The sequence below is a fragment of the Halichoerus grypus genome, chromosome 5, assembly GCF_964656455.1.
Source record: "Halichoerus grypus chromosome 5, mHalGry1.hap1.1, whole genome shotgun sequence".
NCBI classification, from domain to species: Eukaryota; Metazoa; Chordata; class Mammalia; order Carnivora; family Phocidae; genus Halichoerus; species Halichoerus grypus.
In genome coordinates, this window is record NC_135716.1 from 156,737,275 (window position 1) to 156,753,790 (window position 16,516).

Below are 16,516 nucleotides of genomic sequence, written 5' to 3' on the forward strand. Positions count from 1 at the left end.
ACAGTATCTTTTTTCTGGGTGATGGAAACAATATATATAAAATCTGGAGCTGATGGTAACTGTAATTTGCTACAAGGTGTTAAAAAAAAACATAAAAAGCACAGGTGAGAGATGGAGAGAAAGCTGCCTGGGTTTTCTCAAGTGCTTCAGGTCCTAGTTCCAGTCTGCTGTTAGAATGTGTTGCAGCCTATGAATTACAGAATACCCCAATATCCCTCTAGTAACACCCCCACTTTGAGACTTAAATTGCCCCCAAATGATTTGTGTTATTTGACCAGAGTCTCAACTAATCTACTGGGCTCAGTCAGAGCCCACATGGGAAGGAGGAAAATGGGAGATGGAACTCTGAAGTAGCACCAGCTACAACGGAGGATCTAGATGCCAGGCTTTGGTTTATAACTGGAGTAGTGGCTGTGGGATGGAAATCAGGGGAAATCCATTACCATTTTACAGAATCACTAAAACTGTAATAAACGTTTACCAGATTGAAAAATGAACATGTACAAAACCATGTGGTCCTAGTCTTGGTGCTCAGCTTTCACAACATAAGCAATGTTAATTAATGCTCTCATTCATTCATTAATGCTTATTAGAAAGTCACACCCTACCTCTTTTCTGTCTTCCTCCATGTGTTAACTGTAACTTGCTAACATAACCATCCTGTAAAAGGCTGTGTGGTTGATCCATGGGACACCCTGCCATCTAAGTACCCTGACTCAATTGTCAGTGTTCCTCCATTCCATCAGACGGGCTGCAGCCAAAATTTTACTTGCTAAGTGTATTGGTCTCCTTAAAGGGACTCTCATTGATCAGGCAGCTCCAGCCTCAGAAGTCAGGGACTGGAGCAGTTGGTGGAGAAAGTTTCTCCTTCTCCAGCTGAGATTTTGGTGGGCGTGGCTGCTGTTCAGGAAGATGCAGATTCCTCTCTGGCTCCAGGAATGGCAAGCACCCCTCTTCCTGGGGATGCAGCTCAGCTGGTACCTCTATGCTAAGTTACTGAGACAAACAGTGATGATTGAAAGGGCAGTTGGTCCAGGACATGCTTCAGCATCAGGCAGCTCCTACAGTTCTCTATCTTGCTGATAGGAAAATAAGTTGGTCCAACCTATGAAGGCCAGTTTGGCAATATCCATCATAAAAATGCACATACCCTCTAGTAAGAGATTCCAGTTCTCGGAATTTACCCTACATATATACTTACATGTGAGAGAAATAAAAAAAAAATGTTTCAAACTATTCATTGCAACAAAAGACTGGAAATCCAAAAGTCCATCCATAGTGAACTAGCTAAATAAAGTACAAACCACAGGATATTATGCAGTTGTAAAAAACAATGAGTAGCACTTTACTAATATGGAATGATCTTCATGATATATGGTTAAGTAATAAAAGTAATGTGCAGATGTGTTTACAAGGGAGGCTGCCATTTATGCTTAAAAAGAAAAACTCTGCGTTTGTATTCTCTTGGATACAAACAGAAAAATCTCTGGAAGGGTGCATAAAGTGGTTGCCCCTATAAAAAATTTGGTGGTGGTGGGGGATGTAGGAAAAGGATTTTTCACTTATACAACTATGCCTTTTGAGCCCTACACCATTTTTAAGTTTCCCCATTAAAAAAAATAAAAGTTTACTTAAAAAATAGGGGTGGTGATATTTTTGACAGTTCTTCCCAATTGTTAGTCTATAAATGAGTGAATGCCCACGGAGAATAACTAATCCACCATGAAATCAGAAAGATAACAATTATGTGTGCACTTTCCATTATGCTGAATTTAATTTGAAGGACCATCCTTTATTCTTGATTGAGTACTTTGTACAGAGGCGTTAGTAGATAGTAGTTATCAATGCAGTTTATTTACATATTGGGCAAGATTAAAAGCTGGCATCATGATATCAATTCCTCAAATTTAAAATCCTGGAATTTAAAAACAGAATCACTGATCTAGAGCTGGCTTTTGTTCTCATGTTGAATAATCTATTTTCACATGTTATTTCGAAAGGCATTCCTCCTGTGTATCTCATGGTGTCGACTAAGTGACGAATTATAGCTGAAGGCTTTTCCGCATTCATTACATTCATAAGGTTTTTCTCCAGTGTGGTGTCTCTGATGTTTCTTAAAGGATGAATCATGCCGGTAGGCTTTTCCACAGCGGTTGCATTCATATGCTTTCACTCCTGTATGAACAGTTTTATGGTTGCTAAGGTGTATCCTCTGCCTAAAGGCTTTCCCACATTCCTTACATTTGTAGGGTCTCTCCCCAGTATGGATCCTCTGGTGATGTGTTAGGTATGCTCTATGACTAAAGGTTTTACAACACGCAGTGCATGCATAGGGCTTCTCCCCAGTGTGAATTCTTATATGTTCACTAAGGTGTCTAATTTGTCGGAAGGTTTTCCCACATTCATTGCACGTAAAGGGTTTCTCCCCAGAATGAGTTCTCAGATGTTGGATCAAGCTAATGTTCTGGCTGAAAGCTTTCTGACATTTATCGCATACGTAGGGTTTCTCTCCAGTGTGAGTTCTGTGATGCTGATTAAGAGATGAGCGATGTCTGAAGGCTTTGCCACATTCTTCACATTCAAAGGGTTTCTCGCCGGTATGGATCCTCTGGTGTGTAGTCAGCGATGCGCTTTGACTAAAGGCCCTTCCACATTCCTTACACCTGAAAGGCTTTTCACCAGTATGAATTCTCATGTGTTCAGTAAGATGAATGGGTTGTTTGAAGTTTTTTTCACATATATTACATTCATAGGTTTTTGTTCTTATGTAACTCGGATGATTAATCAAGTCTAATTTGTATTTGTTCCTCTTTCTAGGTGTTTCACATTTATGGTGCCTCTGCTCTATAATAACATTTGAACTGACAATATTTTCCCCAAATTTGTTAGTTTCTTGGCCACTCTTCTTGTGGGTCAGGATGGCTTGTCTTACATCTCTCCCATGGGTTTCCTGGTGCCTTTCTAAGTCACCATCATACTTAGAGACTTTTCTCAGTGTGGAATAAATGACATCATCTCTCAGGAACCCTTCCATCATAATGCCATGATATAACTGTTCCTGTAAGATGTCATTCTTTGCAGTTGATGCATTGGTTTCTGTTTTATTCTTCAAGTCTGAAAGAAATGGAAACATGCAAATAACTCACATCCATTATGCTTTAAAAAATCAATTACTGTAATGAGTAAGACAGAAATTTAGATAACTATACATATAAAGTATGAGATTTTGATTACAGTTGACCCTTGAACAACATGGGGGTTGGGATACCAACCCCAATACAGTAAAAAATCCATGTATAACTTTTGACTCCCCCCAAAACTTAACTACTAATAGCCTACTGGTGCCTTGAAGCCTTACTGATAAGTCAATTAACACATTTTTAATGTTATATGTATCATATACTACAGGTTTACAATAAAGAGAAAATGTTAAATTATAAAGAAGAAAAAATACATTTATAGTGCTGTAAAAAAATCCACATATAAGTGGACCCATGCAGTGCAAACCAGTGTTGTTCAAGGGTCAACTGCACAATTAAATATGGTTATGCAACCACGGGGGGAGGTAATGGGAAGTTAAGAAACAGAGAAATAAGGAAAATGTGTGATTTTATATAGAGAGTAAAATTTGAGCACTTTAGACCTGTTCTAATACTAAATAATCAAATTTCAGAGCTATGTCTTATGAATATCTTTTTAATTGACAACCACTTTTGGAAAACAGTATCAGAAAGCTAAAAAGATGTCCCTCTCCCCACACCAGCAGCAGGAGGAAATGCTCGTTCAAAAAATAAGGTCTGAACTAAGAACTTTCATAAAAACATTAAGCTTTTATTGAAACTTGTATTAATATTTACATTGTTCTATTTTCTGTGGTTATTAGTCTGTCCCTAGAAAGGAGACTTGTAAGAAACCCAGACTATGTTGCTATTATTTTTTTTTGTTTGTTTGTTTTAAAGATTTTATTTATTTATTTGACAGAGAGAGAGTTAGCGAGAGCAGGAACACAAGCAGGGGGAGTGGGAGAGGGAGAAACAGACTCCCCGCCAAGCAGGGAGCCCGATGTGGGGCTCGATCCCAGGACCCTGGGATCATGACCTGAGCCGAAGGCAGACGCTTAACGGCTGAGCCACCCAGGCGCCCCACTATGTTGCTATTATTGCTATGTTCCATGAAAGTATCTTTTACCTTTTTTGAGGGAGGAGGGGAGTGAGAGGAATAGGGAGAGAGAGAATCTTAAGAAGGCTCCACACCCAGTAGGGCGCGATCTTACAACCCTGAGATCATGACCTAAGCCAAAATCAAGAGTCGAACACTTAACTGACTGAACCACCCAGGTGCCCCTGAAAATATCTTTTATCCTTTAAAATTCTGACTGGCTTTTTTACTTGATAATTTGTTGTACCCATTACCAATATTTCAACTGACAGATCTGTATCCTGAAAGGTATAACTTCTTGTAAGATTTTTTGTTCAGCACAAAAGGATCATTAGTACTAACAAATTCTTTTTTTTTTTTTTTAAGTACTTACAAATTCTTAATGAGTAAAGGCAATAATAGAGTCTATGCTCTGTAGGCTTCTGATTCTAGTCCTGAATATGGGAGGGGGAAGAGAAGAGGACAGGGAAAGAGAGAAGCCACCATCTATGTCCCCCCTTCCCCAATTCAGTATCCAGGCCTGAAGAAGAACCAAACTATTGAAGAAAAGATTTAACTTTGAATGAAGTTGGGAGTTTTTGTTATTGCCCTAAACTAAACATTTTACTAAAATCAGACTGTTCTTATTATTTAAAGGGACTGGACCATCTAGATGAAAATCATGGTAGCTTTTATTATTTTCATTACTTTAAGTTGAAAAAGAGTAAACCCAAGAGAATATATAAACAAATTGTTGGAATTAATAATGGAGTGAAACAAGGTGGCTAGCTATAAGATCAGTATATAAAATCAAATGTGCTATTACACACCAACAACAAACAGAAAACATAATTTAAAAATATATACTATTGGGGCATCTGGGTGGCTCAGTCGGTTAAGCATCTGCCTTCGGCTCAGGTCATGATCCCAGGGTTCTGGGATCAAAACCCAAATCGGGCTCCCTGCTCAGCGGAGAGCCTGCTTCTACCTCTCCCTCTGCCTGCCACTCTGCCTACTTGTGCTCTGTCAAATAAATAAAATCTTAAAAAAATACACACACACACACACACACTATCTACAATAGCAAAATATAAGGTCTTCAAGATGAACCTAAAAGGGGATGTAATATGAAGAAGACCTTATAGGGAAAATTCTGAAACTTTTTTTTAAAAAGTTAGGAAATACCAATAAATGGAGCAATTTACCATGTTTCTGGAATAATAAAACTCAGTATCATAATATTAATTACCCCCCAAAGTTGATCTATAAATCCAATTCTATTCCAATCAAAATACCACCGGAGAGGGGCGCCTGGGTGGTTCAGTCGTTAAGCGTCTGCCTTCGGCTCAGGTCATGATCCCAGGATCCTGGGATCGAGCCCCACATCGGGCTCCCTGCTCTGCGGGAAGCCTGCTTCTCCCTCTCCCACTCCCCCGCTTGTGTTCTCTCTCTCGCTATGTCTCTCTCTGTCAAATAAATAAAATCTTTAAAAAAAAAAAAAAATACCACCGGAGTATTTGCACACATGCACATGTGTGTATGTGTGTGGGTGTGAAATTTGATGCACTCATTTGTATGGAAAAAGCAGGAGGCTAAGAATAACCAGGACAATTTTGAAGAACAAAGTGGGAGAACTACCTCTACCAGATATGCACCTCACTATGAAACACAGTAATTAACTTGCCATTAGAGTAGGGCTAGAAATTCCAGGTGAATTAACTCTAAATATGAAAAGCCAAATCTTAAAAATATAAGAATATATATTACATCAATTTTTCTATAAATCAAGAAAAAAGATAATAATAGAGCAATTGGCAAAGGATATAAACAATTTATGTAAGAGCACTCTGGATGGTCAATAAACATGAAAAGTATGCTCCTCTTGCTAGTAATCAGGAAAATGAAAGAAACAAGATACCAAATTCACCCACAAATTTACAATAATTTCATTTTTTTATTTTCAATTTATTTATTTTTAAAGATTTTATTTATTTATTTGAGGGGTAGGGACAGAGGGAGAGAAAGAATCTGGAGCAGACTCCACACTGAGCGTGGAGCCTGAGATGGGGCTTGATCCCACGACCCTGAGGTCCTGACCTGAGCTGAAATAAAGAGTCGGATTCTCAACTGACTGAGCCACCCAGGCACCCCTACGATAATTTTAAAGTTTGACAAGGCCAAGTGTTGACAAAGATGCTGAGCTCTGGGAACTCTTATGGCTTGCTGATGGGAGGACAAACTGGTGCAACTGCTTTGTCGAGCAAGTTGGTAATCTCCAGCAAAATGAAGGTGCATATACACCATGACCAACAATTTTGCTTCCACCAAACATCTCGAAATACTTGCATATGTACGTAGGAAGACACTGCATCTTGGTAACCCCCAACCTTAGGAACAATATAAATGTATATTAATAGGAAAATGGATAAATTGTGGTTTATTAGTTCAGTGGAAATAAAAGAACTAGAATAACATAGATTTCAACCATGTTGAATGAGAAAAGCAAGTAGAAGTATATACACCATTTATTTAAAGAATAAGAACATGCAAAACAATACTATATATTGTTTCGGGATATACACATGTAATGAAAGTATGAAGACATGTGAAAATGACAATATTTAAACTCTGAAAAGCTGGTTATTTCAAAAAGTAGGAGCGTAACAGCAGGGCTTCAACTCTTTTTTTTCTTAATCTAGTTGGAAGCTACATAGAAGTTTGTTTTAATGTTCTCTATGCCTTACTGAACACCTAAAATATTCCATAATAAAGCAAAATTTAAGGAGATGGTTAAAGACCACTGAATTTGTGGTAATTTCTCTTGCAAGAATTTTCATATAGTTGTTACAAAAAATACAAAAGATACACGAGTTTAAAAGAGACTGAGAATCAAAGCTGAAATTTTAAAATGGAAGTTAGCAAAAAGTGGAAATAGAATGGAAGAGAGAAAATTAAAGATCTGTCAAATGCAGTGAGAGTCCTGAAAAGAGATGTGTTTTCTGTGAGGAGAGACCATGTACATCTGACTGCTTAGAGAAAGGAGCTTTCAATTCAGAGTTCAGGTTACTGAAGAAAAGAGGGAAAGTCAAGTTTAACCTTAATGAAGACAAAATTCCTTCCCTCCAACTGCAGAGAGACTTTTGCAAGGTCAGGTGAAGTAAAGGCGTGACGGAGGGAGGGGTGAAGTCAGGTTTAGCGCATGCCCTGTCCAGGGGCTGGAGGAAGACTTCGGGGACTCTGGCCTACATATTAAAATGTACTACCTGTCTTGGTCTCACCTGAACTGGGATCTCCTAGGCCTTCTTTCTCTGTCATCCATGGTTCTTGTCCTTTCTCCAACTGGGATATCACACTAGGTTTGGAAAGTTGGTATCCTGCTTATAAAGTAAAAAAAAAAAAAAAAAAAAGCATGAATGGTTATGCTGAGTTCTAAGAACTATCCCCAGAATTTCGTTCTAGTCCTCTGATATTCAGGGTCTCTGAAGATGGAAAGGGGCACCACAGAATGTCTTTCTATTCTAGCTCTACCAAGTAAAGCTGTTCCCCCAAGGAATGTGACATCTCTAATACAGAACCCAAGGTCAAGCTCCAGACAACATTTAATAATTTAGAAATAAGGACTCTCCTATAATGGGCAGGTTTCCTGGATGAATGTTTTGCCATCCTTACCCACTGAGACCAGGTTCCCATAGTTCTCCAGCATCACCTCCCGGTATAGATTCCGGTGAGCAGGGGCCAGTTGCCCCCACTCCTCCTGCGTGAAGTCCACAGATATGTCCTTGAAGGTCAACAGTCCCTAGAATATTGAATATATTCCTTTTCAGACAGAGACCACCTCCATCAAGGTCCAAGGAGTTCTGACAGAATTCTAAGTTCTGAGAGATTCTAAACTAGTTTTACTGGGAACCTCCTTTGGATGTGTTTAAAAATCCTTTAGAGATTATCATAAATAAATATTTGGAAAAACAGATGGTCATATGTGCCTTAGAAAAAAATTAAGCAGGATAAGGGAGGAACATGGAGAACACAGTGAGGGGAGAGAAGGATCTTTTATGCAGGGTGGTAGGGGAAGGCCTTTCTAAAAAGGTGGTATTTGATCAGAGACATGAATTCAGTGAGGGAGAGCTATGTGGAAATCTGAGGGGAGAGCATTCCAGGCAGGTACAAAGGACCAAAGTGAGAGCATCCTTGGCTTGACTGAGGAACAGGAGAGTGAACAGCATCACTGGTGAAGGGTGGCGAAGGAAGGAGTAGGAGATGAGATTACAGAGGCTGGGGGCGGTGGGGGGGGAGGCTTTCAGCACTTATTATCAAGCAACCAATGCATTCCTGCTGAGCTTAAATTCTGGGGCCCCACTGGAGTTTAATGCAAAGATGAACAAAACTGTCTGGAACTGTGGTCTAACCCCAACCTAGCTCAAATACTTGAAGAGCTAAAAAAGATCAGTTCCTCCCCCCCCCCCCCCCGCCCCGCCCCAGCTATGGTGGCATGGGCTTTTGTAGTTGGGTTAATCAGAAGTGAACTGAATCAAATAAAAGCTGTATCTCAGCCAGAGCTCAGCCACGGCTCTAGGGGGAATATGAATAATCAGTCCCTCACCTTAACCACCAGACAGAGGAAAGGGCTTAGTCTCCTGGAAATAAACAGAGCTAAACAAACAAACTATATTTCATCCCCCACTGTTCTTTAATACCCAGTATCTGAACTACTATATAAAACTGTTACACATGTAAAAGAGAAGGAAATCCGATCTATAAAGAAGAAAAAAAAAAAATCAATAGAAGCAAACCCATAGGTGGCCAAGTCATTGGAATTAGCAGACAAGAAGTTTAAAGCAAGTATTAAAATATACGTTAAAAAATTTACAATAAAGTATGGATAGAGGGACACCTGGGTGGCTCAGTCGGTTAAGCATCCAACTCTTGATTTCATCTCAGGTCATGAGATCGAGCCCCATGTCAGGCTCTGTGCTGGGCGTGGAGCCTGCTTGAGAGTCTCTCTCTCTCTCCCCCTTTCCCTCTGCCCCTTCCTGCCCCCCACTCACTCACTCAAAAAAAAAAAAAAGGACAGACTAGGTGAAAACATGGGGTAATTGAGGAAGAGAAAGAATGCTAAAGAACTAAAAGAAAATTCTACAAATGAGAAATATAATACCTGAAAAATCCACTGAACGGACTTAGTGGCAGATTGAACCCTGACAAAGATGAGATCCGTGAAACTTAAGACAGGTCAATAGATATTATTCAAACGGAAGCACCAGGAGCAAAAAAAAAATAACCCGGGATAATACCAAGTGGGTTAATATACATGTATTTAGAATCTCAGATGGAGATAAAAGAATGGGCAGAAAAAAATGATAAGAAATAAAGGCTGAAAAATTTCCAAATTTGGAAAAAAAAAAAAAATCAAGCCACAGATCCAAGAAGCTCAGCAAATCCCAAAAAGAATAAATTCAAAGAAAATCATCCCTGGGAACACTGTAGTAAAACTGCTGAAAAGCAAAGACAAAAGGGAAGACCATGACAGTAGCCGGAAGAAGGTAGGAAAGGAGGAACAGAAACACAAGAAAAGTTGGTATAAACAAACAGAAAGATATGTCACCTAGAGGGAGAGAATAGTAACAGCTGACTTCTCATTCGAAACAGTACAAGCTAAAGCATCATGGAACACTTTTAAGTGCTTAAAAGAAAAAAGTCACCCTAGAGTTCTATATCCAGCAAAAGATTCTCAAGTAGGAAGACAACAGAAAGACATCTTAAGATCAGCAAAAGCTGTGAGAATCCGTCAGAACAGCCACACTACAAGAAATGCTAAACAACATTCTTCTGGGTGAAGGGAAATGATGCTAGTTAGAAATTTGGAACTAAAAGAAGGAATGAAGAGGGCCTGTATTGGTAATTATGTAGATGGATATGAAAAGACCTCGGGTTTTTTTTCCTTTTCTTAATTTTTTTTAATAAAGATTTTATCTATTTATTTGAGAGAGAGAGCACGTGTGCGTGGGCATGAGTTGGGGGGAGGGGCAGAGGGAAACAGAGAAGCAGATTCCCTGCAGAGCAAGGAACCCAATGTGGGGCTCAATCCCAGGATCCTGAGTCCATGACCTGAGCTGACGGCAGACGCTTAACCAACTGAGCCACCTAGGCGCCCCTCCTTTTCTTTATTTCTTAAAAACAATTTACTATTAAAAAGAAAAATAAGAGGAGAGTATGCTTTCAATGGGGAGCCTACTTGAGATTCTCTCTCTCCCTCTGCCCCTCCCCCCGCTCGCTCACACATGCACACTCTCTCTCTAAAATAAATACATCTTTTTTAAAAATAAAAAAATAAAAATAAGAACAATGTACTGTGGGGCTTATAACATGTAAAGTGAAATGTATGATAACAATATACAAAGAATGGGAAAGAATAAATGGAAATATGAGGCTTTCATACCATATGTGAAACAGTATAATATTAATTCAACTGTGATATGTTAAAAACCTGTATTGTAATGGCCAGAACAACCACTAAAAGCAAATCAAACAAGTATAGCTAAAAGGCCATCAGAGGACATAAAGTGGAATACTAAAAAACTATGCAATCCAAGAGGAAGCAGAAGAGGATCAAAGAAACAAAGATGGGTGAACAGCAAACAAAGAACAAGAATACACACTTAAATCCCACTGTATCAACGAGTATGGTAACTGTAAATGCACGAAACAAGCAAGACACGGCTATATGTAAGGTCACACTTTAAATATAAAGACACAGATAAGGTTAAAAGCAAAAGAACTGAAAAAGCTATGCCACACAAACTATAACTAAAAGGACACTGGAGGAACTATAGTAAATCAGACAAAGCGGACTTAGGAGAAGGAATATTACTAGCCATAAAGAAGAGACATCTCATAAACTGTCAGTTCATCGAGAAGGCAACAGTCCTACGCATTAATGCATCTGATAGCAGAACTTAAAGCAGAGTTGACAGAACTAAAGGGAGATATAGATGAAACCACAATATAGATTGTAACACTCCTTTCTCAGTAATTGATACAAGTAGACAAAAATGTATCAAGGATTCAGATTTGAACAACCTATCAGCCAACAGAAACTAACAGACATTTATAGAACACTATACCTACCAACGGCAGAATATAAATTCTTTTTAAAACTTTTTATTTTGAGATAATTATAGATTCCCATACAGTTGTAAGAAATAACACAGAGATCCCATGTACTCTCTACTGGGAACAAAGCAGTTTTGATTGGAAAGGGGCATGAGGGAACTTTCTGAGATGGTGGAAATGGTCTATATTTGGTTACAGGGTGTATATATATGCCAAAATAGAACTATACACTTTCTTAAGTGTATTTTCCTATATTTAAATTGTATCTCAATTTTTAAAAAATTTAATCTTTTCCTAGCACTAAGAATCCCATCAGTTTTTGATAAATGTCAAGAGGCGAGGAATTCCAGATAGTGGAATGTAGAGATAACTCTTTAAATAATTAGACTATTATAACTTCTTCCCTATTGCTGTAAGTAACTTTGAAATGCATTTCAATCCTAGAAGGAATCAGCATCTGAATCAGCTAAGGAAAGTGGGATTATAAACAGCTAGAAAAAACTGCCCCATCACCAAGCAAATAAAGACAAGAGATAAACTCAAATCCTGTACCATCTAACTTCAGAACCCCAGTTCTTTTCACTTAAAACTCTCTGTCATCGAATAACAGCTCATCTTTAATAGTCTTCCTTTCTCACTCATTCTACAATTTTCCTCCTGTTTCTCCTATGCTTCTAGGCAGCAGTGAGGACAGCCCGTGAGAACTGCCCATCCTGTCTAACGTGTGTGCTGTGTGGCTAGACCATTTCTTCCCCATTCACTTCTCCTTCAGTTGCAGTTTGACCTCTGCTCCCAATACTATACTAAGGGTCACTGCAGGAAGTTCACCAGTGATATGTGTTCAGCACTTAAGAATGTCAGGACCTTCTTCTCCCTTAACAAAGTTTGTTTCTGAGTATAAAATACTCAAAAAAAAAAAACAAAAAAACTGATGTACATCTTAGACTCCAAGTGGTTATGTGTTTGTTTTTAGGGGCTAGAATTCTATCACTCATTTTGCTTTCTCTACGGAAATCAGCACAGCGTTAAATCTAGATGTTGGTCACAAACAAGAGTTAATAATAGGAGGGAAGCCACCATGAGTAGGGGAATGGTCACCACTGCAGCCCAGGTTTCTGTATAAGAGCAGCTTGCACTGAGCTCCCTATGTTGAACCTGTTAGCCCCAACACCGCCCCACACTAAAAGAAAAAAAAAAAGGCAAGTTAAAGCCTTAAAAACCAAACAGCATGTCAAGAAAATGAAAGGAAACCAACCCACCTGGGATTCTGCTGCTGGGGACCCAGACGTGACTTCATCCTTCAAACTTTCTTCCTGGGTCTCATCAACATCCTGAGAGAGCAGCGCTAAAGAAGGGAAAGAGTTATGAGGTTTGCATGTCCCCAAATCTCCCAAATAGAAAAATTGCCTGAAGATCTACTGAACATGGCTTTTCTCTCAAAACATTCAGAGAGGGACACTTAGAGCAACTCAGAGCAGTCGGAGCCTCCTTAACGAGGAGGGTCTGCAGTGCATTGCTTTGGGCATTAACACTTCCCAATGGTCAATGCTGGTCCAAAAGCACAGATCTAGGCCACTCCTCTGTTCAAAAGTTTCTGACAAGAAAGAAAAATCCATACGCTTCCCATGGACTTCAAGGTGCTCTACAACTTGCCTGAAGCATCCTTTCCCAGCATTTGTTTCTGCTATCCACCATCCTTTATCCATCCTACACATACACTGACCACATTCTTAGCCTTCAGTTAGACCAGGATATTCCCCATATTCCCCATTTCTGAACCACTCTTCAAGGCACTCATTTCTGTACCCTTTCCCCAAATCTTCTACAAAAAACTTAGACATCTTTCAAGGCCCAACTCAATGCTATCTGCTTTGTGAAAATTTCTCCAATAAATACAATCAGAAGAATGTTTCCTGTCTCTTGTCTTCAAAAAGAAGTTTACCATAGCATTTTCTTAAACTACCTTCTATTATTTTAATCTGGATATGTGTCTTATCTCCATCAATTAACAATAAGCATTGGAGATCATCATTCATTTTTCAATCGGTCAAGATGCTTACCAAGGTCCCTGCCTGACACAGCTAGAATAGATATCAGCTGGACTTGAAGTGTTAAAGGAATGAACTAAGAGACCGTGTGAGACACACAAATTCCTCTGTCCATCTGTCCTGACCAGACCACCAGATAATGTGTAATCTTGGACATGTTTCCCACTGACCACCTGTAAATTGAGAGTCATCAAGCATGTCACTCCTTCCTCTCCGAAAGAACGGTTCCTTTTGAAAAACACTGGCTTTGGGCCAAAATGACCAAAACTTATGAAGGAAGACCTTGGGAGGGCTTTAGGGAGTGGAAAACTTTGACCTCACTGTCTGCGAATCCCATATACTTGGGAGCCACTGGTGGGGAACACTGTTGTGTGCTATACCTGAGGACTGGAGACGGGAACAGCATGGGCACATGGCACAAGGAGCCCATGCTCAGAGCCTAACATTTCCTCTCATCACTAACCCGTTCCCAAAAGCCATAAGCCCGAACCCCAAAGACCTGCTTTCCCCCAATTTTCTCCCCAAGAGACCACCTCAGTGAAGTGTGTACCTATCTTTTCACACACAATTGAGAATTCTTCTTTCCCCATTCCCCTCCATCAGCCTATTCTCACCTTCTCCTTCAAACATCTTAGTCACGTCCTCCCACAAGGGCGCCCCCTCCTTGGCCTTCTTTGGATGGCGCAACTTCACCCAGGTGCTGGCCTCCGTGGGCAGGGTGATCAGGAGCTGCTGCAGCATGACGATGCCCACCCAACTGGGCTTGTCCACTTCTGGTGAGGTAAACTGCCAGAACCTCTACTGAGAGCCTTCACAGGTGTGTCGTCTCCTCTGAGCACAATCTCCTGCCCTCAGGACTTTGGTGTGTCCCTGTGGTACCAGAAGCTGGGGGCTCCTAGAGGCTGATATGACTTTAACTCTGAAAAACTGACTTCTCTCTTAAATTAAGTACTGCCCCTTTGGGAGGCAGCCAGTTCAGTAGGTTTGAGTGCATGCCTCTATATTCTTCTAGAGGAGCAAAAGGCAGAAGAGGGATCCAGAAGCACTCACCACACAGCCAGAACTCCAGAACTTGCAGAAATATATTTTAAACTGCAAAAGATCCAAAAACAAAGATTTGGCATCAATGTGGGAATAAGTATAATCAATGTTCTTGGATGTGGTTGTCTCCCAGTTCCATATGCACATACACAAACAGCCAAAGATATACAAACAAGCATGAGCGCTGCCTTGACGTCCCCCCTTGTAAGCTGCAAGCATCTTTTGCCTGGATACAGGCTTTGGAGTTAAGAGGGCAAGCTTTGAAATCAGACAACTTGGGTTGGAATCCTGACACTTGTACTTAAAAGCTCTAAGGCACTTCAACTCTCTGAGCTTCAGTTTCTTCATCTATAAAATGGGGATAAAATTATACTTTATAGGGCTGTAATATTAATTGAAACAATGTCAGGCATACAGAAAACCCTTAATAAATATTACTATAAAGTTTTGTTATAATGCTGCATCACAGCATTATCTTTTAAGCTACTTTTTAAAAATAAGTAGAGATCTAAATTTAAAGTTCAAGTATCATAAGTGATGGAATAATCACACAGCTGCATTTTCACATGACCAAACAGCGCCAGACACATCCCCACCCACGCACATGCCCAGCAGCTGGCAAGTCCTTCTAACCTGTTAAGATGCCTCCTGGTTTCAGAAATGTTAAAATTGGGGGAGGGGTATGTGTTCAGATGGAGGAAATAACAGTACTCTTGAGTATCATGAGGACTACTGCAGAACTGTTTGTAGCAGGAAAATCTGTAAACAACTCAAATCTATCATCTTAACTAACCGCCCCCCACCCCCGACATCTGAGCAGGTGCTTCCGCAGCGACCAGGTCCAGCACATCTGGGGCCCCACGCACAGTCCGAGTTCCGTGCAAAGGGAGCTGGCTCAACTTTCTGAAGTTTGCGAGGAAGGGTACGTAGCTTACGGACTCCGCCCCCCCCCCCCCCCCCCCCCCGCCCAACCCGGCCCCAAGCTGCGCCCGATGCACAAAAAGGAGCTGCATCCTGTGGGCTGGAGCATGTGGAAATAACCTGCCCCGAATACATAAAAGTAAACGTCTAGTTACCAAAGTGGGGAAACTTTCGAAGCATCATTTGGAAGCTGGCCCTCCCCACTGCTCCCGGCCGTGCCTCCCCGGGACAGAGGCTGCAGACCCGCGAAGCCTCACCAGCTCGGCCCTGGACGCTGCTGGGATCAGGGACTCGGCCGCAAGAGCGCTCGCTCCCGAGGCTTTCGGCGCCACAGGGTGTCTCTTCAGAGGACCGGGAGGTAGCAGATTTTGTTCTTCCCCAGCTTTCGTAGACCACATGCCCCAGCTCACCGACGATTCTCCAAAACACGCCCCACGTTCCCGCAGGCTTCCTTCGGGAGCCCGCGGGACCTCGGCCTCCGCCCCGGACGCGGGGCTTCTCTCGGCTCCCCGCGGAGCCGGCCTAAGGCCCGCCGCCGCACCGCATCACGCCGCCGCCCTCCCTGGCGGCCTTCCGCGGCCGCGCGCCGGGGAGGGGGTCTCCGCGGGCCGCTGTGGGAGGGCTGCCCCGACCCCGCTTCCCGCAGACGCGGGCGAGGATACACCTCGCGGGCTGTCGCTGTGACGCCGGGCCGGCGCTGGCGGCCGGCTCCACCCGCCGCCCCGCCTCGTGGGCCGCAGCCCCGGGTCGCCCGGCGCCTCAGTCCTCCCGCCGCGCCCCGCCGTCGCCCGCGGCGCCGGTGGCCCCCGCGCCGCCCGTCCCGCCCCGCCCCCGGTCCGGCCACCCCACGCGGCCGCGCAGCCAGCCGCCCGGCGCGCGCGTCTTCCGGCGGCTCCGCACACCCCGCTGCGGGCTCCGCCCACGAGGGGCCGCCCCGAGCCCGCCCACTCCCGGGAAGCCGGCGCGCCCGAAAACCCGGCGCCGGAGCGCCGGAGCGACGGAGCGCGCCGGGGGCGCCCAGACCCAGGGGCAGCGGCCAGTCCGCCCACCGTGGGCGGGGCTAGGCGGCAGCCGGAGGGACCACGTGGCCCGCCAGCTCTTCCGGTGGGTGAATCCCTTCTTTGTCATCCTGTCATTCATTCGTTCAGCAACTATCTTGAGTGCCGACCATCGGTCCCTCATTGTTCCAGGCTCTGAGCGTTATAGCAGTTATCAAAATGGTCCCTGCTCTCTTGGTTCTTAATTCGTGAGGAATTAAA

At 42.4% G+C, this 16,516-nt stretch overlaps 1 protein-coding gene across 6 annotated transcripts; it reads right to left on the reverse strand.

Moving 5' to 3' along the window:
* Positions 1–1,750: 1,750 nt before the first annotated feature.
* On the reverse strand, positions 1,751–16,039 carry ZFP69 (ZFP69 zinc finger protein). 6 transcript variants are annotated; one of them, XM_036102865.2, is made up of 7 exons: positions 15,515–16,039; positions 14,970–15,095; positions 13,910–14,387; positions 12,507–12,592; positions 7,807–7,933; positions 7,416–7,514; positions 1,751–3,114 (listed from the first exon to the last, which is right to left on the reverse strand). In XM_036102865.2, exons 3-7 carry the CDS (start codon positions 14,034–14,036, stop codon positions 1,982–1,984), a joined length of 1,572 nt encoding a protein of 523 aa, XP_035958758.1. In that variant the 5' UTR covers positions 14,037–14,387; positions 14,970–15,095; positions 15,515–16,039; the 3' UTR covers positions 1,751–1,981. The 6 variants fall into 6 exon arrangements, with proteins under 6 accessions (XP_035958758.1, XP_035958757.1, XP_035958760.1 ...); XM_036102864.2 differs by lacking the exon at positions 14,970–15,095; XM_036102867.2 differs by lacking the exon at positions 14,970–15,095 and having other exon boundaries at positions 7,416–7,511; positions 15,413–16,039.
* Between the last annotated feature and the right edge of the window lie 477 nt (positions 16,040–16,516).